This window comes from Stegostoma tigrinum, chromosome 6 (assembly GCF_030684315.1).
Source record: "Stegostoma tigrinum isolate sSteTig4 chromosome 6, sSteTig4.hap1, whole genome shotgun sequence".
Lineage (NCBI taxonomy): Eukaryota > Metazoa > Chordata > Chondrichthyes > Orectolobiformes > Stegostomatidae > Stegostoma > Stegostoma tigrinum.
Window position 1 is genome coordinate 16,633,078 of NC_081359.1, and position 27,595 is coordinate 16,660,672.

Sequence of the window (27,595 nt, forward strand, 5' to 3'; positions counted from 1 at the left end):
CTAATTGAGAATTATACAGATGGAGTTTGTGTATTTCTGCATGTTGCTAATGGACTCACCTTATCTCAGGCTAGTGATGTTGGAGATATGCTTGTTTCATGTTTCAACTGGCTCAAAATCGTAGAAATCCCACCCTAAGGGCGCTGTGGGTCAACCTACAGCACACAGACTGCAGCGGTTCATCGAAGGCAGCTTGCCACCATCATCTCAAGGGCAGCTAGGACTAGGTAATAAATGCTGGCCAGTCAGCGATGCCCCCATCCCTTGAGTGAACTGAAGAAAACTGACTCGTTGGCAGCAATGGCTATAAAATTCACAATCCCAACTCAAATTTTTTGGTTCAAGCCCCGTACCAGAGACCTGTGCATTTAACGTAAGAAATAGGAATAGGCCGTTCAGTAACTGCAACTCCTGTTTTGTGTTAGCTTCACATAGTCCTCAACTTCCTGACACTTCGAAAAGCTATTTGCCTCCTCAACTCTACAGGTACACTGTGAAGAGGACTTTTTCCAACTGTTGCTTGCCTATGAACTATTATTTTGACATTTTTACAAAGTGAAGAATAATTTTCTTCTCAAAGTCCCACCTGCTTCTTGCGCTAAGAGAGCAGCTTCCTGGTATAAGTGTTAAAGTTGCTCTTGTGCAAGTCCAGGAGTTGCAGCAATGATGTGCTTTTTGTGTCATTCAAATATTTGGCAGAGACTTGTTAATTCAGTACAATGAATTACTGTAACTTCTTCCTGAGCAGGGATAGTTAAGTGAGTGTGATTGGGTTTTTTTTCCTCAGACTGTAAGGTTTCTGTTCTGTACACACCTTTATCAGTTTACAAACTCCACATACCATTACCCTCCTGTCTATCTCCTGTACCATTCTCAATTCCTCAACCATCCTTCCACCTTCCCTGACCTCTTACCCAACTTCTCCCCTTCACCAACACTCTTTTCCTCTTTTCTCTTCTGCCTCCTACTACCCTCTCTTTCCCACCTACGCTTTCGATCTGTTCTGCCTTTTGTCCTCTTTCTGTATCTTCCAATCTTCATTTCCTCCCTGCCCCTTTCACAATCTCTAATTCCATGCTCCCTCCACCACACTCCCCCCTTTTGAAGGCTATTTTCTCAACATAGAGTCATATAATACAGAGAAAGTCCATATGGTCAATTGCGCTTTTCCTAGCAATTTGTAAGAGCTATCCAATTTCTCCTAATGCCCTGCCTTTTGTCCCCCCCCCACGGCATTTATTTTTCCTTTGAGTATTTATGCAGTTCCCCTTTGCAAGTCATCATTAAATCTGTTTCCATAAGCAACACATATCAGATCACAACTCAGCACTTACCACAAATCTGCACCTTTTAGTTACTGACCCTCAGCAGGGAAATTTTCATCAATAAATTCAACAAAATATGATACCTGACACACTCCTCCACCCCCCACCCTCACAGCCAATTAGATGTGAGAGAAAATGAGAAAACAGATAACAATGTTTGAAAAGCATTTTACTTATTTTGAAAAAAAAACATGGATCAATAAATGTGAAGAAGTTGGAGGTGTAACTAAAATGTCCATTAACTTGTGTGCGAAGCTGGTGATAAAGTTCCTCCTCAATTAAGGTCAAATATTTTGATTAACAGCTCAGTATCATAGTATATTTCCATACCACTGAGCTAGGGAAAACTCCAAAATTTAGCAATGCTGCCAGTTATACACATGGGGAGTACTTAGTGTTCCTATTCTGCAAAAATAACAGTAAATATTACTGAAGTCATAAAGAGAAAATCCATATGGGAATGTCTACCAGAGTATTACCGTGAGGAGTTACAATCAAAAATCCATGTACATGATATGAGGTAAAACTTCTAAAATGCTCCTCTGTAGAATACACATCACTCAAATTCAATAAGAATATCTCCTTCTCCAACCGTGTCTCCTGGTTTGCAGTGTATCTTCATTACCTAAACAAAATCAAGAACAAGAGACATTTACAGTCATATATAGGTAACATGGTAACCAACAACCGATGTAATGCTTATCTGGAAACAGGAAGGAGCAAAATAATTTCTGCAGCACTGGATCCAATTACAACTATTTTTCCAATAATTGATCCTACACAAAGTTCAAATTTAATTTCGAGGGTATTAACATTTATTGTAATTACTTGTTCATACTACAGTTATACAAAGCCCTGGGTTTGATCACACCAGAGTAACTGAGCCATTTGAGACATTACACCATTGTGACCTTGGAGGGAGTGCTGGTTGGATTTACTGGAATAATACCTGGACTCCAACAGTTAAATTACTAAGAGAAATCACACCAACTAGGGTCATGTTCCCTGGAATTTCAAATTTTTCAAGCTATTGGCACAAAAACTAAAATCACAAGGGATTCAGGGTGATCTGGCTAGACGGACTGAAAACTGACTTGGTCATAGAAGACAGAGGGTAGTCGTGGAAAGATGTTTTTCAGAATGGGGCCTGATAACTAGTGGTGTTCCACAGGGATCGGTCTTAAGTCCTTTGTTGTTTGTAGTACATATAAATAATCTGGAGGAAAACATGGGTGGTCTGATAAGCAAGTTTTCTGATGACAGGAAGGTTGGTAGAGTTGCTGATCGTGCCAACGACTGTGAAAGTATACAACATCATATAGATAGATTAGCAACTTGAGTGCAGAAATAGCATATGGAGTTTAATCCCGACAAATGTGAGGTGATAAATTTCAGAGGATTAAATTTAGGTGTGAATTATATTGTAAATGGCAGAACCCTTAGGAACATTAACATACAAATGGTTCTCCGAAAGTGGCGACACAGGTAGCCAAGCTGATTAAGAAGGCATATGGCATGCTGGCCTTCATCACCTGGGGCATGGAGTATATGAGTTGGCAAAACATGTTGCATCCATGTAAAACCCTTGTTAGGCCGCATTTGGAGTATCATGTGCAGTTTTGGTCACCACATTACCGGAAGGATGTTGAAGTTTTGGAGAGAGTATAGAGAAAGTTCACCAGAATGTTGCCTGGTCTCCAGGGCATTGACTATGAGGAAAGGTTAAAAAGACTTGGACTGTTTTCACTGAAACGACAACGGCCGGGAGGAGACCTGATAGAGGTCTACAAAATTATGACAGGCATAGATACAGTGGAATACCAGAGGCTTTTTCCGAGGGTTGAAGTTTCAATTACAGGGGAACACAGGTTCAAGATCAGAGGGGGAAAGTTTAAGGGAGATGCGACAGGGAAGATTTTCACGCAGAGTGGTAGCAGCGTGAAGAAATGCCAGAAGAAATGGTGGAAACAGGCACCTGAAGACATTTAAGAGTCCATGAATAGGAAGGGAATAGAGGGATACAGATCGAAAAATGGCAGGTTCTTAGATTGTTGGTTTTAGACAGTTGGCAAAAGCTTGCAGGGTCAAAGGACCTGTTCCTGTGCTGTATTTTCTCATTTGTTCATTAAGGGAACAAAGTGGGTGGATAAGTAGAAACTAATTCCACTGGTTCGTAAGTCTAGGACCGGACAGCATAATCTAAAAATCAGTTAGACCTTTCACTAAGGCAAGTGGAAGTTTGGAACTCTTCTGAAAATGAATATTAGTGATAACTTCCCATTGTTAATTTTGAATCGAACGTAGACTCTCCTTAGCAAAAGCCATTCAAGGATATGGGTCAGTGGTATGCCAATGGAGTTAGGTTGCAGATTAGCCAAAGTCAGCCTCAGTAGATTTCAACAGGGCAACCTCAAGGATCTCCTCATGTTTCTTTGTTCCACTCTATTCCTGTGTTTTTCCCCTGTCTCTGTACATGCATAAAGCCTGTTAAATCCATAACATGTTCCAGATCATAGACCTAAAAAATCAACTGTTTCTCTCCCCATGGATGCTGCCTGACCTGCTGAATATTTCTGTTTTTATTTCAGACTTTTAGCATCTGTGTTGTTTTGCTTCTCTTTAAATGTTCACCGTGATCCATTTTGGGTTCAAGTTAAACTTCCATTGTACATTTCTCTTCATCTTTGGTCACTTATGAATTTTCACTCGTTTATTTACACCAGCAATAAGAAGAGAGACAGGAACCTATTCTATATGCCCTTTTTTTGGAGATACAGTGACATCAAACTGCACATTGAGGGTAAAGTATGATCAGAAAGGTGGCAATGCAAGGTATAACTAGAGTAACCTTTGGAATAGTGAAGGGTACAAACAGGTGTTTTGTGGCAGCATGACTCCAGGACAGTGTTCTGAAGGGGCCGGGGATAAGGATATCAATAAATTGGCTGCAGGGCATTCTGAAGGGGGAAGGTGAACAGTCAGAAATTGTGGTCCACATTGGGTTAGGATAGAAAGAGCATTCAGAAAGTGCAACAAGAATTTGGGGAAACTAGGTAGCAGATTAAAAGCAAGATCTTAAAAGCTGTAATCTCTGGATTCTTCCCAGTGCCATGTGTTAGTGAGTATAGAGATAGATAGATATAACTGATGAATACATGGCTGAAGACTTGGTGCAGGAGGGAGGACTGTAGATTCCTGGATGACTTGATCCATTTCTGAGGAAGGGGGGGCCTGTGCAAGTGGGTTGCACGTGAACCAGAATGGAACCAACATTCTTGCAGGGATATTTTCTGGTGTGGGTGGTGGGGGTTTAAACCAATTTGGCAGGGCAATAAGATACACAGTGGAGACAATAGTAGGGATGATGCACAAACAAGTATAGAAGAACCACAAGGACAACATAGAGGCAGTGCAAATATGGTCAAGTTATGGCACAAGGGTGCATGGATGGCATCATGCAAGGGGTCTTGAGAGTAGGGCAGAGAAGTTGATAATGTTGGTTTATGCATGGGAGTATTATATCAGAGCTAATACAGAGTCACGGGTGAGGAAGATACCAGTCCGTTCCTCAATATTCCAGGATATAGAATCTTCAGGTGAGACAGGACAGGATGTATAAAAGAGGAGGTGGTGTCACAATACTGATCAGAAGTCAAATATTACAATAAAAAGGGATGATATTTTAGAAGGCTCCTCAATTGAGGGCATAGAGGTAGAACCTAAAAGCTAAAACGGTATGGGAATACAATAGAGTCCCAAAGAGGAAGAGATAGAAAAACAAATATATGGGCAAATCTCAGGAAAGTGCAAAAATAGTGGGGTAATATTAGTAATAATTTCAACTTTCCCAATGTTAACTAGGAAGGAAAGTGTGAAAGACTGAGAGAGGGCCAAATTCTTAAAATTGCCTGGGAGAGCTTTTTAAACCATCATGCAGAAAGTCCTACAAAATAGGGGATGGCTTTGGACCTAATTTAAGGGAATAAAACCAGGAAAATGATAGGTGTGTTGGTGGGGGGGAGCATTTTGGTGACAGTGACCATAATTCAGTAAGATTTAAGGGAATTATGGAAAAGGACAAAGATGGACCTAAAATAAAAGTTCTGAACTAGGACGAAAGCTGATTTTAATATTATCAGACAGGATTTGGTCAAAATGGCCTGGAAGCAGCGATTTGCAAGAAAATCGACATCAGAGCAATGGAAGTCATTCCAAAGGACAATAGTGAGAGTGCAGGCCAACATGTTCCAATAAAGGTGAAAGGTGGGGTAAGCAAGTCTAGAGAATCTTTGATGTCAAGGAATGTACAGGATTTCATAAGGAAAAAGAAGGAAAGTTATGCCAGATACCAAGTGTTCAAAACAGTGGATGCATAAGAAGTGAACAGAAAGTATAGGGGTTAACATTAAGGAAAGTTCAAAGGTGTATACAAGTATACTAGGGGCAAGAGAATAACCAGGAAAAGGGTAGCACTTATTAAGGACCAACGTGGCAATCTGTGAGTGAACCCAGGAAACATTGTTGGAGTCTTAAAGGAGTGATTTGCTATTCACTATTGAGAAGGAGAGTGTAGGTACAGGAAGGGGGACTGCCATGTATATGAACAAATTAGCTTTGAGAAGGAGAAGGTAGTAGCTTTATTGGTGAGCTTGAAAGTGGATAAATACTTAGCCTATGGAGGAGGTCGCAGGGGTTCTGACATTAATTTTTAAATCCGCAAGTTTGCAGATTACATGAAAATTGGTATGGCAAACAGCGATGAGGAAAGCTTTAGACTACAGAATGATACAGACAGACTGTTCAAAGCAGTGGGAACTTGAACTTAATCCTGCAAATTATGAGGTAATGCATTTTGGGACGATGATAAGGCAGAGGAGAACATGATAAATGGTAGGACCCTAAAAAGTACAGGATCAGAGGGACCTTGGTTTGCATTTTCACAGATCTTTGAAGGCAGCTGGAGTGGTGGATAAGGAAGTTAAGAAAACATATAGGATACTCACCTTCATTAATCAAGATATTGAATACAATAGCAAGTAGATTATGATGGAGCTGTATATAATGTTGGTTAGGTCACAGCTGGCAGACCGTGTACAGTCTGGTATAGAGGATAGATACGATTGTACCAGAGGGGAAAAATGTCACCAGGATACTGCCTCAGCTGTGAAGGGAGATCAGACAGGCTGGGGTTGTTTTCTCAGAGCAGAGAAAGCCAAGATGGGACCTGATTGATGTGCACAGAAGTTTTGAGGGGCATGCGTAGGGTAGCTAGGGAGAAACATTTCCCTGTACTCGAAAGGGTCAATAACCAGGATGCACAGTAAGGAGCGGGAAGTTTAGAGGGGATTTGAGGAAATGGTTTTTCACCAAGAGGGTGGGGAATATCTGGATTTCACTGCCTAAAAGGGTGGGAGAGGCAGAAACCATCAAGGCTTTTAGATGCATTTAGATGAGCACTTGAGACACTTGAGACACCATAGCATACAATGCTATGGATGATGTGCTGGAAAATGGGATTAGAACAGATAGATGCTTGATGACTGGTGCAGATATTTTATGCCGAAGGGCCTATTTCTGTGCTGTAAAACTCTATGACTTGAAGTGGCATATTTAAATTATCTGCTGCATACATCTGATCTGCATTTTTATTTAAAATTTAAGAGATTTCATGCCTCAAAAATTGTGAACTATCCAATATTTGCATGCAAAGTTTTGTTTTACATGAAGGGAAAATCAAAATAATAATTCAAGATGAACTTTTGAAGGTTAACATTTAACCAAAGAAAATACATGTTCATAGACAGCAGTACCTAAATTCATAGGCATTACTTTCTCCAACCATTCACCCATTAACAGATAAACGTTTATAATCAGTTCCAGTGAACATACCTTGCCAGATTTTGCAGCAGTCAAACTGTTCTGCATTTTCATTGCTTCAATTACACAGACCTCCTGACCTTCAGTAACCTGCACAGTTTATGTTTAAAAGAAAATGTTTTATTAAAAACTGAAGATTGATAAAATGTGAGGTTTTCAGCCACAAAGGCCAGCATTTTCACTGTCCCAGAAAGATACATGCAGAAAATGAATTATACACCATGAGAAAAATCATTACAGAAAATGAGCTGAATGCTACCAGGCCAGCTGATACCCTGTTTTTCTTGTTTAAAAATTAAATTTGAAAATTAAACCAAGCAGAAAGGTGCCAGGTTTGATGTTTTTGCTGCACTGTTTACTGGCAGCTGCTGCAGGGATAAAGTTGAAATGATGATTAGTGTCAGCACTTCACTGACCTTCTCATGGGAGAGTATTGCCATTTTAAATACCAGATTCACAAGAATGTAAACTGGACAAAATTTGACATCAATAAGGAAACATCAGGACAAAGGCCAAAGAAGTCGTTCAAAAGACCAGTTTCTTTGGCGCATCTTAATAGATCAGCACACAAACAAGGAACAATAATACGCCTCTCAGCCTGCTCCACCATTCACTAAGATTGTGGCTGACCTCAATGTTATATTCCTGCATGTCCCCGATAGTCTTTCATCCCCTGGGCAATCAAGGATCTATTTACCTCTGCTTGAAAGTATTTAAAGATTCTGCACCCAATCATAACTTTACAAAAGGCAGTTCCAAAGTATCACAACCCTCTCAGAGAAAAGTGTTTCATCAACTCTGTCTTAAATTGGTGATCACTTACTTTTAAGCTATGACCCCGAGTTCTAAATTTTCCTGTGAGAGGAAATGTGCTTTTGACGTCCATCTGGTCAAGTCTCCTCAGGATCTTAAATGTTTTAAATTGTATTGTTTAATTCTTCTAAACTCCAGAGGACACAGACCTAGCTTGTCTAACTTACCCTCATAAGGAAATCCGCTCATGCCAGATATTAAGTCTAGTAAACCTCTGAGCTGCTTCTAATGTACTTATAGAAGGATATTAATGCAGTGATCAGTGATGTGGACAGTACTCCAAATGTGGTTTCAACAATGCCCTGTATAACTGAAGCATAACTTCCCTACTCCTGCATTCAATTCTTTTGATGATAAACCATATCATTCTATTATCCTCTCCGATTACTTACCAAATGCATGTTCCAGCCTTCAGTGAATTCAAGCAAGAGGACACCCAGATCTCCCTGTACCTCAGAGTTATGCAATCTCTCAGCGTTTACATAATATACATCTCGTTATTCTTTCCCACATTATATTCCATTTGTCAGATCTTTGTCCCCTCACTTTATCTATGTCCTTTATAGATTCCTTATATCTTTTTTGCAAGCCAATTTCCTGCCTATCTTTGTGTCATCAGCAAAGTTATCCAGGATACTTTTAGTCCTTTTGTCCAAATTATTTACATAAACAGTAAAGAACTGAAGCCCCAGTACTGATCTCAGTGGCATACCACTCATGGCATCATCCCAGCCTGAAAAAGACCCTCTGATGAAGGGTCTAGGCCTGAAACGTCAGCTTTTGTGTTCTTAAGATGCTGCTTGGCCTGCTGTGCTCATCCAGCTCCACACTTTGTTATCTTGGATTCTCCAGCATCTGCAGTTCCCATTATCACAGATACAATTTATTTCTATAGTCTGCTTGCTGTTAGCAACCAATCTTCTATCCTTGCCAATGTGTTACTCCCTACACTGTGAGCTTACATTTTCTGCAATGACTTCTCCCACAGTCCAAAGATGTGTAGGCTACGTAAATTAGCTGCAGGAAGTTACAAGGATGGGGGAGGGTGTGGGTGGACTCAATGGGCCGAATGACTTGCTTCCACACTGTAGGGATTCTTTAATGATACTCCGACTTTTGTTATTAAATGGCTTCTGAATGCCTAAGTACAATATTGAAAGTTTAGTCAAAAAGAAATATGAGACATGTGTAAGGTGTAAGAAACTGAAATCAGATAAAGCCCTGAAGGAATATAAAGGAAGTAGGAAAGAAATTAAACAAGGAATTAAGAAGGATAAAAGGAGCAATGAAATGTCCCTGGCAAATGGGATTAAGGTGAATCCCCAAAGTACTTTAGAGATAGAGAGTAGCTAGGGAAATGATACATCCACTCAAGGACAAAGAAGGGAATTTATGCATGAGGCCAAAGAGCGTGAGTGAGGTCCTTAATGAGTACACACATCAGTATTCATCTAGAAGAAGAACATGGATGATGGTAAAATTACAGAGGGATATATTGATATTCTAGGCTATGTCAATATTAAGGAGGAGGTGGTGATGGGTAGCTTGAAAAACAGTAAGGTAGATTAGTCCCCAGGGCCTGATGGGATCCATTCCAGGATACTGAGGGAGCCAAGGGAGGAGATTCCTGGGGCCATGACAGAGATCTTTCTGAATATTTATTTTTATCTCTTTCTATTTCATAGGTGAGGTCCCAGAAAACTGGAGAATAGCCAATATTGTTCCTTTGTTTAAGAAGAGAAGCAGAGATAATCCAGGAAATTATAGGCTGGGGAGTCCTAAATCAGCAGTGGGGAAATTACTGAAGAAGATTGTTAGTGACAGGATTTATTGGTATTTGGAAAAGAACAGACTTATTAGGGGCATTCAGCATGACTTTATGTGGGGGGGGGGGTGGTGCGGGGAAGTCTGGATTCACAAATTTGGCTTCAGTTTTTTGAGGAAAGAACAAAATGATTGATGAGGGTAGGGGAGTAGATGTTGTCTACATTGACTTTACTGAAGCACTTGACAAGGTCCCTCATGGTAGGCTGGTCCAGAAGATTAAGTCTCATAGGATCCATGGTGAGTTGGCAAGTCGAATACAAAATTGGTTTGGTTGTAGAAGACAGAAGGTAGTTGTGGAAGAGTGACCACTGGTGTTCTGCAAGGATCAGTGCTGGGACCTCTGTTGTTTGTGATATATATAAATTATTTAGATAAAAATGTAGGTAGTATGATTAGTAAGTTTGCAGACGACTTGAAATTGTGAATAGTGAAGACGGTTGTCAAAGAATACAGCAGGATATAGATCAGTTGGAAAGTTGGGCAGAGAAATGACAGGTGGAATGTGAAGTGTGTGATGTGATGCTTCTTGGAAGTTCAAGTTCAAGAAAGTATGCAGTGGATGGCAGAACCCTTAAGACCACTGCTATACGGAAGGATCTTAGAAACAAGTCCATAACTCATGAAAAGTGGCAACACTAGAGCATAAGGTGGTAAAGAGGCATACTGCATACTTGCCTTCATTGATTGGGGCACTGAGTATAAAAGTTGGTATGTTGCAGCTGCATAAAACTTTGGTTTAGCCACATTTGGAGTATAGTGTGCAGTTCTGGTCACCTCACTTTAGTCCAATAACTTAGTTAAACACTTTGACCAAACCATGTAGTCTCTGCCTGGTTCCCTTGAAGTTATCCAAGTGCCCTGTTATGAGAAAGGGCCATCGAAACGTTAACTGTGATTTTTCTCCACAGCTGCTGCCAGACCTGCCGAGCTTTTCCAGCAATTTGTTTTTTGCCCTGTTATGTCTTAAATAATAGCTTTTAACATTTTCTCCATGACCAATGTTATAGGGAATGAAAGGCAAACTCCCCTTTATGGTATGACATATTTAAGGTACCTACAGAATCGATACTACACCAGTATTTCTTCTGTGTTAATTCCTTAAATTCAGCTTTGGTCATTGTAGTGAAAACACAAAGTGCTGGAGATCACAGCGGGTCAGGCGGCATCTATGGAGAGAGAGCAAGCTTACATTACGAGTCTAGATCACTCTTCATCAGAGCTGATCGGATGCTGCCTGACCCGCAGTGATTTCCAATACTTTTTGTTTTCAGTATAGATTCCAGCATCTACAGTAATTTGCTCCGACATTTGGTCATGGCAGAATGCTAAAAGGATTCAACATACAGCAAAGCTAGCAAAAGGAGAAAAAAAAACAGAAATAGCTACAGAAACTTAACAGGTCTGGCAGCATCTGTGGAGAGAAAGTAGCATTAATGTTTCGGGTCAAGTGACCCTTTTTCAGAATTTGTAAAAGGTAAATTGACTTCAATGTGGCAAATATTCAAACCATGCAAGATGATACAGAACATCTTACTGTTCTTAGTAACCCTACGGTCTTGTATATGCAGGCTTTAGAGAGGGTGCAAGGTTGGTTTGTGAGAATGTTCCAAGGATGGCAGGCTTTAGCTCTGCAGATAGTTTAGCAAAGCTGCAGTTATTCTCCTTAGAGAATAGAAGGTTGGCAGGAAATTTGAGAGATGAATTCTCCTCTCCTTTGGCAGCCCCTCATGCTTGAGGATGACTTGATAGGTCTAACCTGGAGGGAGGTGGGGTAAGGTTCTGTGGTGGCTGAACAGTCTAATCCTGGAGCAGCAGACTCTGCTCCAAATGGGGCAGGTAGACTTTGAAGAGGAGGGAACAGGGAGCTATTCCCGTGTGTTCATGGGGGTGTTTTATTTGTTTAGGGGGACTTTTAGAATATCCTTGTAGTATTTTCTCTGCCATCCTGGTGATCACATACTATTATGGAGCTTGGAGTAAAGCACTTTTTTAGGGAGTCTTATGTTGGGTACGTGGACAATGTGGCTCACCTATTGAAGTTGGCATGTGTTAACCACTGCCTTGATACTGGGGATATTTGCTTTGGAGAGGACACTCATGTTACAACGCCTATCCTGCCAACAGATTGCAGGATTGTGAAGGCAGCGCTGGTGATAACTCTCAGAGATTTGAGGTCCCTGCTGTACATGGCCCATGGTTCTGATGTATGCAGGAGGGTGGGAACCATGGCTGCTCTGTAGACAATGAGCTTGGTGCTGGGTTTGAACTTCATGGCTGCATTGGTGCATTGCAGTCAATACTGTACGTCTTTGTCAATATTTGTTTGCAATTTTAATGGAGGCTTCCGTCATATGGCATCCACATTGCCCAGGAATTTGCTGAGGGTTGTGATAGTTCAGTGGCAGTGTTGTGTGGCAGGAGTGGGCTGGTAAGGAACATTTGTTTTCTAGAAGTTTAATCTGTGGTTAATTCTCTTACACGCCTTGGTTGAATGTGTTAGCAACGGTTTGTTTGTAGCTCAGCCTCCAAGTGCGTGCACACACGTCATTTGACGATAGAGACAGTTCCTGTTGGCAGAATGATCAAGAGCCAGAGGAAACGGATTTAAAGGGACTGACAAGAGAAGCAATGGTGACATGAGGAAAAGCCTTCTGCTGTGAATGGTTAGAATTGGAACGGACCCGAAAATAGAAAACAAGAATAAGAGCAAGAACAGGGGAAAACAAAAAAGCAGGACTATGGGGACATAGGACGAGCTGAACTGTAGTAGCTGGCAGTATAAGCACAATGGGCTGAAGGATCTCCTTCTCTGCTGTAACCATTCTGGATTGTAAAAATGTTTATTTAGTATATTAACTGGCTTTGTGTCTTAGACTGTACTCCCTGACTACGAAAACATACAGAGTTGCATATATAATAGCACACAGTACACCAGCGTGCAATGTGCTTGGCACCAAGGGCCCTACGTGAATCCTTTAGAGATTAAAAAGATCACATGCCACTCAACAATTGGCAGGATGCAGCCCTCCGCCCAGTTCTTAAAAACAAAGCCTTGCTTTCCCTGGTATCCTTTCAGCCTCCTCGCTCGCTCGCTCTCACTAGGAGGCCGGGATGGTTTGCATTTTTCACATCTGCTGTCAAGTGTCACTCCCCAAACTCTCAGGATGGAGAGACAGGCAATTCAAGCAGAACTTACAGGAAATGGCCTTTCTTTTTCAAAATCCCTCGCTTCTGTTGAAGTAGATACTCCATCTGGTGGCCTGGACTAAATCTGACAAAAGTCACCTGCGGGAGTTTGGATCATTGTGACTGGCTGCCTGAGGGTTCTTCAACTTACACCAACTTGCCAACTTACAGTCAATTTTCAGTTTACACCACGTTTTTTTTAGCTGAAAATTGCCCAACAATTAATAAAAAGCATTAAATTAATGATAGAATTTACAGCACAGAAGCAGACCATTTGGCCCTTGTTATTTGACAGTAATTTGTTGACCTTTACCTGAACTTGCTGCCATCCCACCAAAATGTCACCAATTCTCATCCTCATGTTGAAATCCCTCTACAGCCTCACCCTCCCTGTTTCTATCATCCCCTCTCACCCACACAACATGTGCACCCCTCAAATTCTAGCCTCTTGTGCTTCCCTGCTATTGACCACTTCTTCAGCTGCCTTGGCCCTCAGCACTGAAATTCCCTCCCTACCTCTCTATCCTGCTTTAAGATACGACTTCAAAACTACTTCTGAGACCAATCTTTTGGTCACCTGTCGTAATATGCACATGGTTTGTTTTGCAAAATGCCTTGGAGAGTTTTATTACACGTTAAAGCTGCCGAATGAAAGCAGGTTTTTGTGTACATCTGACCCGAAAAGGTTAACCTTCTATCTCTTTCTCAGCCATGTGCTTTATCTAGGGTTCTGTGAAAAGCACCTCTACTATTCATCTTAACCACTTTACATGGTAGTGAATACCACATTCTCACCATTCTCCCAGAAAACTAATAATCACCTATCAGATCTGTTGATAAAAGTTGGCTCAGTGCACAGTTGTGGCTTTATTACAGATTTTTATTTTGTGGTAATAGGAATAGGATTCCAGAAGTCAGTCAGTCCCTCAACCTGTAACACTTTTCAATTAGATCACAGTTGATCTGTACCTTAAACTCATCCAACTGCCTTGGTTCCGTGTCTCTTAATCCATGACCCAACAAAACTCTATTAATCTCCACTGCTTTTTTAAAAAATTCACTTCCAGCCTCAGCAGATTTTGGGGACAGAGTTCCGGATTTCTATTTCCTGTTGTCTGAAGAAGCGCTTTCTGATTTCATGTCCGAATGACCCGGCCCTAATTTTTAAGTTCCTGTCCCTTTGTTCTGGAAACACCAGTCCCTCATTCAGAGTAAAAGATTCTCTTTATCTAACTTATTAAATTATTTAATAGAAACAGAACTGGGACCATGGCAAATATCACTAAAACTTTAACAGCGCCAAGAGACAGTGAAGTCTATGGAGTGGAAAAGTGAACTTTTGAAGCTGTTTCAGTTTCAGCAACATCAATTTATTCAGTATTTTACAAGTTATTCAGTAATTTACTTTGTAATCCAAGATGGCACCGGAGTGTCGTGGCATTACACACTTTTCACTGTACTTAGGTACAAGTGGCAATATGAAATAAATCTAAATCATATTTAGACTGCATTTCACAAACAATTTCAAAGTTATGTTGAAGACTTAATGATTATGACAAGCACTCTTCAGTGTTAATTCCAAACTGGTTAAAAGCCCTAGGAGTCTTTTTGATAAATCCAATCATTGATGATAGACTTCCCTTTTTGCCTCTAACTGATGCAAAGTTTGGTCAATTGGAAACATATACCTTTCATCCAGTCTACAGCATCTCTTCCTTTCTGACACCAGGTCAGGGTTCACATTCGCATCAGATTATCAGACTGGCAACTCATTAGACTGCAGTCCGCTCTGGGCCAGAATGAATTTGCAGTAAAGAGGGGAAAAAAAAACTTGGCCCATTCACCGCACAGAGCTTGGCATTTTAGAAGCCTCTGAACGTCGCATAGTATTGCCACTTTTTTTTTCAGATTTTCAGACATCTCCGACTGATGATTAATTGTGAGTGATGGGAAATAAGACCAGCTGCTTGCCATGGCCTACAACATTACGATAATAGATATAAGCTGCCAATTTTCCAGGTTTACTGGCACGTCTTCTCTGTGCAATTAAGGGAAGTTCTAAATGATATGGAAATCTATCAAGGCCCATTTATTTTCACAGAGAGGTTCCTCCCTAGGGACTTGCATCTTAAAATTTTGGGGATAACCCAATAAAAAGGTAAACTGATTTAGCCTTTGCAAGTAATATGAAGACATATGCCTAGTGTAAGAACATCATGACTGCGGGATGGCTCAAGAAGATTCTGAAGTCCATTCTTTAAAGACATCTGCTGTATTTTCTAAGGGGGCTGCCAAGTGCCCTTTAATTATTCTCATGAATGAACCCTCATAAAACAAGGTTCCAAAGTCTCACACAGGCAAATGCTGCTCGCAGAGAGCACTGTAGGTAAAAACTAGAAAAACGAACTGAACAGCCCATTAAAACTCTGCATTTTACCATACGTATTTGTAGCTTTACAATGCATTACGCTGAGAAGCATCCAGCAGAAACGTGTACTGCGAAAGATTCTAAGAAATTCAGACAATGGCCTGAAATAATAAATGAGTATTGATCCAGGCTACTTATGATAACATTTACTTACTGAAACTTCAGTGCGCACAGATGCCAGGAAATGTTCTGAACTAAAAATGCAAAGCATGACCGTCCCTGACAAGGAATGCCACAATTTTGGTCCTGATCCGTTCGAGATGTGAAATGAGCATAATATATTTGCTGGATGTGGCATACAGTAACAGCTGTGGTTTTCCCACATGAGGGAGAGTGCACTATCATGGGCTGTGATCGGTTTTGAACAGATGGAAAAATACATTAGAGTTCCCCTACCCCCACACACCCTCCTGAAACCCCCCCGCAACAAGCATTTATTGTCTATTTGCTCAAGAAAGCAAACCGCAAAGTCTTTCTGTATTCAAAAGGGGTGGTCACAAAATCGCTTTCTTTTTTAAGTTGTGTTCTTCCAGCAGTAGCTTTTTTTAGCTAAGTTAAAAATGAAAACAGAAAGCCAGAGGATTTGAAATTTGTTTTTTAAGTGCAGATCTTTCAGAAATGTGAGGACTGTAATGGAACTGGTGCCAGTGACATATGGCTTTCTATGGTGCTAAACATTTCATACAAGAGACAGGTTCATCAGTCATTTGAGTATCTGGATTAAAAAATTATCTCCTGATGGATGATATTTAGAGTTTGCCTGCTGCTTAAACATTACCAAAGAAATACAGGTTTTTAAACCCACACGACATTAGAAACTGCAGACCATGAAATACTTCTGCTTTCAATGCTCATATCATCCATGCCAGGTAATATGCAGTAATAAATAAGCTTATGAAATTCTCAGCTAAAACCCACAGCCGGGGTCAGATCTGCACAGGCCAATTAATGCAGAGCATCTGTTGTACAGAGCAGTACAACGCCATGGAACAACTTTGGTAGCTTAAACAAATAAAACACCCTGGGCTGCAGTTATTCCAAATAGAAAATTATCTGAATGATGCAGAAAATCACATAACTTCCTACAGGTTTTAGTAAGAGGCAAAAGGTCCTTCGGTAAAGGTTCAGTAAGGTCACAAACCTCTTTGTTCTGTCACATCCTGTGTTTGTCTGCTAAATGTGACAGAAGGCACAAAGAGGGTCGTGGGGGTCCAACTGCAATATCACCTTCTGTTTGGGCAAATCAAAACAAAAACAAGGGATCGTAATGAAATTTAATTCACTCCAAAGAAGAAGAGTAAGGATTGGAATAAGAATTCCTGAAGACTTTTTGAGGTCAGGGTGCAAGTTTGGTTAAAAATGCTGTGGTATTTCTCTGGGAAAATGTATACTCAAACTGGAACGGGACTTTTTTTCTATTTTCTTGCAACTTATCTTTTATTTGGTGTTTTTGAAAGCACTGATTAGGAACGGAAGTGATAAATTGCAATTCATATTGTATTTTTTATGTCAGAAGACCTGTCCCTTCTGTACAAGGTAAGATAGCTTAACTTGTTTGCACACGTTTACAGGTTTGCCTCGTTTATTTTTTTTAATCTTTGCAAGCTTTTCCCTCTTCCATCACACATTTTCAAATTGATTAAATAAATGCAAAATACTGTTGATGTGGAAATCTGCAATAAAAGCTGAAAATACTGGAAATACACAGGAGGTCTGGCAGATCTGCGGAGAAAGAAACAGGAGTTAACCTCTTCGGTCTTTCAATTGGAACAGGAAAGACGGGGTGTAAACATCAGTTGCTGACGAAAGCAAAAACAAGGTCATTAAAAAGATTAAGGCCAAAGCATGCAAAGAACAAGAAAGAAGATAGATGTACCGATGGTCTTGCATTGTCAAACTCAATGCTGAGCGCAGAAGTTTCTAATTGAAAGTTACTCCAGATTGTAGTTGGCTATACTGGAACACTAACACCTGTCATCAATCTACAACAGCAAGAAAGCAAGGTAGAGAATTAAAATGGCCACTGCACGCTCTACATCATATGCACAGACCAAATGAAAGTGTTTCACAAAGTGGTCGCCCAACCTCCATTTGGTATTCCCAATGTAGACTCTACTCCAGCGTGAGCAGTAAATACAGTATTCAAATTTGAAAGAACTACAGCTCTCCTTACAGTCCAAGGCCCCAAAAGCACCTTTCAGCTGAAACTGCAATTTATGTGTACTCGTTTGATCAAAGAGTTACATTTAAGGACTGATTTCAAGGTAGGGAGAGATGCAAAGGAGTTCAGGGACAGAATTCTAGAACTTGGGCACAAGGCAAATAAAAGTTGCCAATGGTGAGAAGTTGAAAGTTGATAGAAGCCAGTAGTGAAGGACTGCAGAAATCTCAAAGGCTCTAATGCTAGAAGAGGTTACAGAGATTTGGGAGTCTGGAGAGGGGTGAGGAGAGCCAATGTGGTCTTGTAACGAAGAATTTTAAAGTCAACATCTTGCAAAATATTGCCAACAAACAATTTATCTTTTAAACATGCAGGCTATAAATTCATGTCACTCAAATTTGATAACGCATATAATTTCCTATTTAAGAAGAGAGAAAGAGAGTTTTGGAGAAGTCATATTGGGCTTGAAACAAACTCTGTATTTCTCTCCCTACAGATGCTGCCAGTTCTGCCGAGTTTCTTCAGCACTTTTCTGTTTTTATTTCAGATTTCCAGCATCCGTTATGCTTTTATTTCCTGTTCAAATGTTATACTTGTAGCTAGCAGTACTAAGACACAGCTCACACATAAAGCTGTTCGCAATATGGGTCACGGAACTTTGCTCAAAAACAGGCTTGTGAATTCATGCCTTTATTGTTTCATACAGTTTTAGCATTTGACAGATTAGAATTATTGTCTGAAGATTCATTTGGACTGGCCTTCATCAAGCAAAGCCCACTTGGGGTGAAACTGGACGTAGCAGCAGAGACTACAAAACAGGCCAACTTTCAGATGCATCCATTATAGGCCCCAAATGATATTGTGTCCTATTCTCATTGCCAATTCTGGTTGAACATATTCCTGGAAGTCTCATTGTACAATCTCAGGCTGACTCTCCCGTGCATCCTCACCATTAGTTGCTAGGTTTACATCCACTGTCAGTGTTCTGCAATTCCACAATGTCTGGCTGTGAACAGATTCCATATTATTGCTGAAAAATGTGTTAAGTATTTCATTTCTTAAATTATCGTACATTGAACATGGTGAGGTCAGCATATATTGCCCATCCCTAATTGCCCCAAGAAGGTAGAGCAGTTCCTGGGCTGTAGGGACAACAATGGTCTTAGGAAAGGAGTCCCTGATTTTGACCAAGCTGCAGTGTAGGAATTGTAATATAGTTCCAAGTCAGGATGGTGAATGACTTAAGAGGGGAATTTACAGGTAGTAATGTTCCTATGCATCTGATGCTTTTGCCCTTCTAGCTAGCAGAGGTAATGGATTTGGCTGGCAATGTTAAAGGAATTTTTGTGTGTTACTGCAGTGCATCTTGTAGATGGTAACCATGAGTAGCACTGTGTGTCAATGGTGGAGTGAGTGAACATTGAATGTGTGCCAATCAAGTGGGCTGCTTTGTTCTGGATGATGTCAAGCTACTTGAGTGGTTTTGGAGCTGCATTTATCTATGCAACTGGAAAATATTCCATCACACTCCTGACTTGTGCCTTCTGGATAGTGGTCAGCATTGGGGAGACAGGAGGTAAGTTACTCATCATGGAATTCCTAGTCTCCAACCCGCTCTTGTAGCTGCAGTATTTGTATGGCTAGTCCCAGAATGTTGTCATTTAACATCAGTGGCAAAACTAAAGAAGTGATCATCAACTTCAGAAAGAAAGGAGGAGAACACGCCCCCATCTACACTGATGGAACTGAGGTTGAGAGGGTGAAGAGCAGGAAGTTCCTTGAGTGATGTTAACCAACGACCTGTCCTGGACTTCTCACATAGATGTGACAGTCAAGAAGGCGCATCAATGCCTCTTCTTCCTCATGCAGCTCAGGACATTTAGCATCTCTGTAAGGTCCCTCACCAGCTTCTACAGATGCACCATAGAAAGCATACTGTCTGGGCACGTAACAGCCTGGTTGAACAGGAGGTGCTGTGCACAGACCAGATCATCAAGAAAGCCAACCTTCCATCTATGGGCTCTATTTACACGGCTCACTGCTGCAAAAAGGCGGCAACTTCATCAAAGACCCATCGCACCCTGGTAATGACCTCCTACAACCTCTTTGATCAGGCAGAAGATACAGAAGCCTGAATACACACACCAGGAGGTTCAGGAACAGCTTCTTTCTGGCCATTATCAGACTGTTGAATGGACTCCAGCCTCAAATAATATAACCTGCAATGTGTCCTGTATGCGTCTAAGACTTTTTGATCTGTACATCCTTTGTGTTCTGTGATCTGCCTGTACCGCTTGTAAACAAAGTTTTTCACTGTATTTCAGTACATGTGACAATAAATCAATCAGATGATTAAGTTCTCTCTTTTTGGAGACTATCATTGCCTGGCACCTGTGTGGCACGGATGTTAGTCGCCACTTGACAGCCCAAGCCTACATGTAGTCCAAATCTTGCTGTGTATGGAGACTACTTGACTATCTGTGAGATTGCAAACGGTGCTGAATATTATGTAATGATCAGTGAATATCCCCATCTTTTAACCTTATGATGGAGGGAAGATCATTGATGAAACATCTGAAGAGGTTGAGCTTAGGACACAATGCTAGGAAACTGCTGTATTTGATTAGTGAAGTTGAAATGACTGACTCCCAACAGTCACAACCATTTTCCTTTATGCTAGGTATGACTCAAACCTGAGGAGAGTTTCCCCATGACTCTCAATTACTTTAGTTTTGCTAGGGCTCCTTGACCTCATTTTTGATTGAATGCTGTCTTAATGTCAACAGTGGTTATTCTCACCTCATCTCTGGAGTTCAACTCTTTTGTCGGAATCCAAACTGAACATTGGTATATAGGTTATTCATTTGCAAGTGCCACTTGATTACAATGTTGATGAACCCTCCATCACTTCACTGATGACACAGAACAATGACAGGCCAGTAACTGACTGGGTTGGATTTGTCCTGTATTTTGTGGATAATTTCCCACTTTGTCGATAGATACTGGTGTTGTAGCTGCATTGGAGCAGCTTGGCTAGGGTTACAGCACCTTCTGGAGCAGACAACTTTAGTATTACTGTCAGAGTATTATCAAGATCCTTTGCAGTATCCAGTGTCTCCTAACATTTCTTTATATCACATGGAGTGCTTCTCTGAGATCAAACTCTGTTTGGTTGAGGTATTGCCAAGGCAAATATACCAAAATAATTATCTAGATCCTTCACTAACTGACTGAATAATCCTTAGCTATCAGTCAAACAGCCTTTTATTGCTACGTCTAATATTTTTGTGTATAATTAATAAACAAATGTGCTGAAAACACGTTCAAGGATAAACGCTTCTTTTACTGTTTCTATAATCTTTCTCCTCAAATTCTAATGCTCTGGAGTCCCCATTTTAATTGGCAGATACAGATTTCATGGACCATATTAGAATACCTTGCTTATTAGATCGCGGGCATCAAGCAAAATTCCACCTTCAGTCCCATTTCACCACCCCATGTACTATAATCTGCAAAACAGTCTAGGATGCAGTTCCATCATCTCACAATCTGGTTTATTGAGGCATCCACAGAACAAAAGCAATACAAACAGCAAAAAGGAGACCGAAATCAGTCAAAGGGATTGACGAGGGAAGCTGGGTTGCCAGACAACTAAACAACTCAGGCTGAAAATCATGCTCCATTTTTGTATTGCTCAGATTATTGAAAACCACAAAAATCTGTATGGAGTCCACACTGTGCTGGAAAGGAGTGCAATTCTGCTCATTTTTATCATGTCCTAAAATGGATTTCTTGTGATCCACCTCTAACCGTTAGAACCAAGCAGAGCCCTGGTCCTTCCCCTTCAAACTGAAATAACCCTTCTTCATTTTTTCCTGAAGAAGGGTCCAGGCCCAAAACGTCAGCTTTCCTGCTCCTCTGATGCTGCTTGGCCTGTGGTGTTCACCCAGCTCTACACCTTGTTATCTCAGATTCTCCAGCATCTGCAGTTCCTACTATCCTTCAAACTGAACAATCGTTTCAAAGGATTTTCAGTTAACACTACTAATGTTAGTGATGTTACTAATGATCCAAAACGTAACATGATCTATCGACGTGCCACTACATGCAGCACGTCAGTGTATTTTAATGAAACTCCTCAGCTATAGTCAAATGAGCTCAGATAGATTTAATGCCTTCATTGCCTAAACACCTCCTCTAATTCACTCTTTGCCTTCTTCACTTTCTTTAGCCAGCAATCCAACAAAATCTCTTGACAGTTTCAGCATTCCTAAATTTTATCGCTGGTGGCCATGCCTTCAGCTACCTGGGTCATAAGCTCTGGAATTCTCTCCATTGCTCTTCCGAAAGTTAGTTCTTTAAAACCCCCAACCCTTTGGCCAAGCTTCTGGTTCTCTCTGTTCTAAGATCTGCTCAAATGCTCGCTGTAATACATAATTTGATAGTAACTCCTTTGAAAAGTCTTGGGGAAATTTATTAAGTTATAGGTGCTATATAAACGCAAATTTTTGTTGTAGATGTTACTAAGCTAAAATGGATGCACCCAATTACCAAATACATTAAACTGGATTTCTTCAGGAGGATTAACAAAGCTTCGATTTTCTTTCCCTAATTATGGTGTCAGACTATGAATGAGGTCTCACCTACTATTCAAATGTTATTAAATTATTCAAGAATCCGAAAGACTGGAAGGTCAAAGGACTGAAGTACAATCGTCATGAATTCAGATTGCGGCTGAAAACTAATATCTACACACTTACTGGAGGTATCAAAAGTAGGATGTTCATTTCAGAGCACTTTTCATAATCACAGACAATCTCAACACATTTTACACCCAACGGAGTTCTTTTCCAAGTGTAGACACTGTGGTAATAGAAGAAACCTGGCAGCTAGTCTGCACTCACTAAAGCCCCATAAAGTATAATGTGATAAGGACCAGAATCCTTTTTTCCAAATGGTACTGTTTGGGGTAAATATTGATCAGCATAGTTGGAAGAATTTCCCTGCCCTCTTTGAAACTGTAAAAGTTGTCACTCACTATCACCCGACAGGCAGACGGGACATCAAAAGGAAGCTCTGACTGTGCAGCACTCCCTCAGGGGGTGTTTTAGTTAGGCACCATTCGGAGTCATGTGCACAGTTCTAGTTGGCACACTATAGGAAAGATGTGGAGGCTTTGGAGAGGATGTAAGAGAGGTTTACCAGAAGGCTGCCTGGATTGGAGTGTATTAGCTAATAGGAGAGGTTGGATAAACTTGGATAATTTTCGATACAGCATCAGAGGCTGAAGGGTAACCTGATAGAATATAAAATTATGACAGGCATGAATAGAGTGGGATAATTGGAGTTTTTATCCCAGGGTGCAAATGTCAAACAATAGGGGACATAGATTTAAGATGAGAGGGGGAAAGTTTAAAGGAGATGAGTGAGACAAGTATTTTACACAGAGGGTGGTAAGGTGACTGGAATGTGCTGCCAGGAGAGGTGGTAGAAGCAGATACAATGGCAATGTGACATTCAGTCAAACAAATGAACAGGCAGGGAATAAAGGGATGTGTACCACATGCAGGCAGATGGGATTGGTTTAGAATGGCATCGTGTTAAGTACTGACACGGTGGGCTGAAGGGTCTGTTCCTTTGCTGTACTGTTCTATGCCCTACGCACTGTGCTAGGAGGGTCAGCCTGTATTCTGGAGCCAAAGTCTCTAGATTGTGATTTAATTCCACAACCTCCTGACTCAAGCGTGCCACCAACTGAGTCATCTGACGTCACACATCTGGTTCTATCAAATAAACTTAGAATTTGTTCAGAAATAGCAGTATGTTTGGCATGTTAGAAAAGTCCCTAGCTACCTGTGACTTTGGAGAGATTTCCTGTTAGTTGCAAATAGCTAGGAGTTATGGGTTATTAGTATCCCTCAATCGTTAGCCTTACAACAAACTTCAGCACACCCTTAAATGCACCATGAGTTTCAAATGTTACATAACTGCCACTGTTAAGATGAATTAAAACTGACTACAGAATGTTGGTTCCTGCCATTCTTTAACATGCTAATTACTCCATTGCTCATTTGTTTTGCCGGCAATCTGAAGGCATAAAATGACTCGGGAGCTGAAGCATGAGGAATAAAATCATACTAACAGCCCTCAGTGTAAAACACTCAACTTCATCAAATTCTGGGCCTGGAGTAGATTAAGTATGAGTGTTACAATCTCTGTCATGACCAATAACTTATAAAAGGAAATCAGAGATTGCAGTCATTTGCTGATTTCAAGTTTTAAGACTTTTACTGTAAAATAAAAACCAAAAGCAAGACTGACTAAACACCACTTTAGTAGGCAGCTTACGCTTTAAATTATAAAGATGCCCCATTTAAAAAAATGAACATTCTCTCTGAGAGTCGTACTTTACTATCTTCTTTAAGCTCCTTCACACATCCTTACTTAAGAATATATCACCATTTCTTCAGGGTCACTAGCTCAACACCTTGGAACTCCCTCCTGAAGAGCATTGTGGGGATATCTGCATTAAAAGGACTGCAGTGGTTCAAGAAGGTGGCCCATCACCACTTTTTCACAGGCTGCTAAGGATGGGTAGCAAATGTTGGCATGAATAGCAACACCCACATGACTGAATTATTAAAGAAAAGTTGATATATCATTCTCCTGTAACCAGTCAAATGTGATTCTTAGCTCTCTTTTTCCAGCCAGAAACTTCAGTCCCTGACTTGGCTTTCACGGTGACAGTTACACTGGAGACACCTCCCTCTAGTTATTGTTATGTAAATCATCTACCGTTATTTAAATCTTCACCACATTGGGATCTTAATTTGAAGTGTAAGTTCCCATTCACATCCTGCCTAATGAACAAAAGAAAAATGCTGCCTCAATGTATCTGCTCTCTTGCTTTGGATTCTTGTACAGTGACCCTGGCTTTAAGTTGCCCTTTTTTCAGGAAGACCTGCAAACCAATCCTACAATAGCATCCTATGCAATCCTCCCCTCTCAAAGCTCATCTCAATATTAACAAAGAGAATCATGTGGGTCTTGTATCCAGCTAGACATACCAATGAGCTATCCTCTAGAACACCTCCAACTCCTTTCAATCGTAGAATTAAATGGACAGTTTAAAGTATAACAACTAACAAAACCTGACATTTCTAACATCTCTCTGCCAGTTGGAGACTATCAGTTTATTCACTGTCAGCACAGTTGTTTAAAGGTGTGAATATCTTGTACCTGAGCCTCCTGTTTAATCTTTAGCAATCAGGTCAGTTAGACTGCCATTAGCAGAATTTAGAACAGGTCACATGATTGCCCTCATTCCTCCATTTCACTATAAATTAAAGATATAGTCCCAAAGCATAATAATCTTATAAAACCTCACACTAATAACACAAGGTTCCCTACAACCTCTTCAACTTTACTTGCCAGACAGACAGCAGAAGTCTTGACTGACCACAGCCATGGCTTGGAGTTAACATCTGTCAAATATTTCAAGCAGCAAACCCACTATAACATATTAGAACTGTCAAGACAGATCCAAGACTGCTGACTCGTGTCACAAGCACTGAGAATTCGTCATTCAGCATGCAAACAGACCCTTTGGTCCAACCAGTCCATACCAATCATGTTCCCAAACCTAACTAGCCCCACCTGCTTGCATTTGGCCAAGTTCCCTCCAAACCTTTCCTGTTCACGCCCTTAGCCAAATGACTTTTAAACCATGTAATTGTCCTGACATCTACCACTTCCTCTAGTAGTTCATTCCACACGCTCACCACTCTCTGTGTAAAAACAGGTTGCTCCTCATGTCCTTTTTAGATCTTTCACCTCTCACCTTAAAAACACGCCCCCTAGTTTTGAACTTGCCCAGCCTAGGGAAAAGACTTTTGCTATTCATCTTATCCACACCCGTCATGATTTTAAAAACCTCTATAAGAACACGCCTCAAACTCCAACCCTCCAGAGGAAAAGGTCCCAGCGTATTTTTCTCACTCAAACTCTCCATTCCCAAAGCTGGACCTGTCTTTAACTGGGGCATTCATCATCTTGTAAGATCTTGCTGCAGTCTCCTAGATAAATTTTCAATTACTTCATGTGCCACAATAATAAAAGCAAGACCTACCGAAGAATTTCAGTGGCTGTTACACAGTTTTGGCATCCTAAGGTGATGAAAGGTCGTGTACAAATGAAAGTACTTTCCTCTCAAGGCATTCAGAAAGAATTATTTTCCAATTTTTTTTTCCAATGCATTTGGCGTGGTTGTTTTGCATCGTGACATTGAAGTAAATCCGAGTGGAACACAGGCTCCTCCATTGTCTACTCGTTTCCTATTTACCAGAATAACCATTTAATATTACTTTTTCATTTAGATCTAGAACATGTATTTAGATTTTTAAAAATATTAGTTCTCAAGATACAGGTGTCATGGCAAGGTCTGAATTTATTGCCCAACTCCAAGTACCTTAAGCTGGTGGTGAGCTTCCTTCTTGAGTTGCAGTGCAGGCAGAGTGACAGTGAAGGAACGGGGAATTAGTTCTCAGTCAGGCTGCTGCATGGCCTAACTTGCAGTATTCCAATACGCTCTGTACCCTTGTCCTTCTAGGTGGTGAAGACCAAGGGTTTGGAAGATGCTGTGGAGGAAGCCTTGATGATTTGCTGCAATGCATCTTTTAGAGGATGCACAGTGCTACCACCATACGTTGGTGGAGGAGGGAGTGGATACAAAAGCAGTAGATGAGGTAAGACTATAGAAATTAATATTTCTCAGGAGTGTGGTCAAACTGTAGATCTGCATTCTGAAGTGATAGTGGCTGTTCAGTGCTTGCTCGCCTTAAGCAGGTGTTTGAAGGGGTTTAGGAAATGCAAAAAGGGAAGATAAAATTTTCTCAGGTTAGCAAATCCAAACCTTGTCTGCTCCCCCCCAAAAGAGTTTTGTCAAGCTCTTCCTGAATTAGCAACCAATAATTTTCTCCTGTGCTTATTCTAGGAGGGAGTAGGAGGATAGATTGGGATGATCAGGTACTGGGTGAATGGGGCAGGTGTAAATGTGCCAAGTTGCATTCAGTCACCCTGTATCCATGTCGAAACTACCAGCATTACTTCTCTCAGATGTTTATTAAGCCTACCAAAGGAAAAGTGCTATACAATATTTTTAAATGGTCCAGCCCAATTTAATCACTGTTTTGAACCCAATGTACAAGTGCATATTTCATAAGTATTTGAGTTTAGGTTCTGAGTAAGGGAGTAAACATGTCTTGCTGCAATTATATAAAGCCATGGTGAGCGTATTGTGTGCAATTTTGGTCTCCTTACCCATGCAAATGTATACTTGCCATAAAGGTTATAAATATATACTTTCCACAAAGGTTCACCAAACTAATTGCTGGGGTGGAAGGATTGAAGGTTAAATAAACTGGGTTATAAACTGAAAGAACTGCAAATGCTGGAAATCGTAAATGAAAACAGAAATTGCTGGAAAACCTCAGCAGATCTGGCAGTATCTGTGGAGAGAAAACTTGAGTTCTGAAGAAGGGTCACTGGACCCGAAATGTTAACTCTGAGTCCTCTCCACAGATGCTGCCAGACCTGCTGAGGTTTTCCAGAAATTTCTGTTTTTGTGTTTGAAATAAACAGGGCTGTTTTCTCTGGAGTGTGGAAGATTTATACATGTAAAATTCTTACAAGTCTCAACAGGTTAGGCGCAGGAAGACTATTTGCTCTGACTAAGGGCTCTAGAATCAGAAGGGAGAGTCTCAGAAAGGCAGGCCATTTAAGGCTGAAATGAGAATGCATTTCTTCATTCAGGCAATCTTGAATTCTCTGCCCCAGCAAGCTATGAAGGCTCTGTCATTTATTACATTCAAGAGTGAGTCTGATAGATTTCTACACATTAAAAAAATTACGTTAAAATATTAAAGGTATGGGGATAGTGCTGGAAATTAGTGTTAAGAAAGCAGATTAATGACCTCAGTG

General features: G+C 40.7%; 1 protein-coding gene across 1 annotated transcript in view; it reads right to left on the reverse strand.

Annotated features, from left to right (window-relative positions):
- Positions 1-1,475: 1,475 nt before the first annotated feature.
- Positions 1,476-27,595, reverse strand: part of pcca (propionyl-CoA carboxylase subunit alpha) — a 352,214-nt gene continuing 326,094 nt past the window's right edge. Inside the window, exons 23-24 of the mRNA XM_059646462.1 lie at positions 7,215-7,292; positions 1,476-1,950 (exon numbers count right to left, since the gene is read on the reverse strand). Coding sequence (XP_059502445.1) covers positions 1,882-1,950; positions 7,215-7,292 — 147 coding nt within the window. The 3' untranslated portion in view covers positions 1,476-1,881. The remainder of the gene's footprint in view (positions 1,951-7,214; positions 7,293-27,595) is intronic.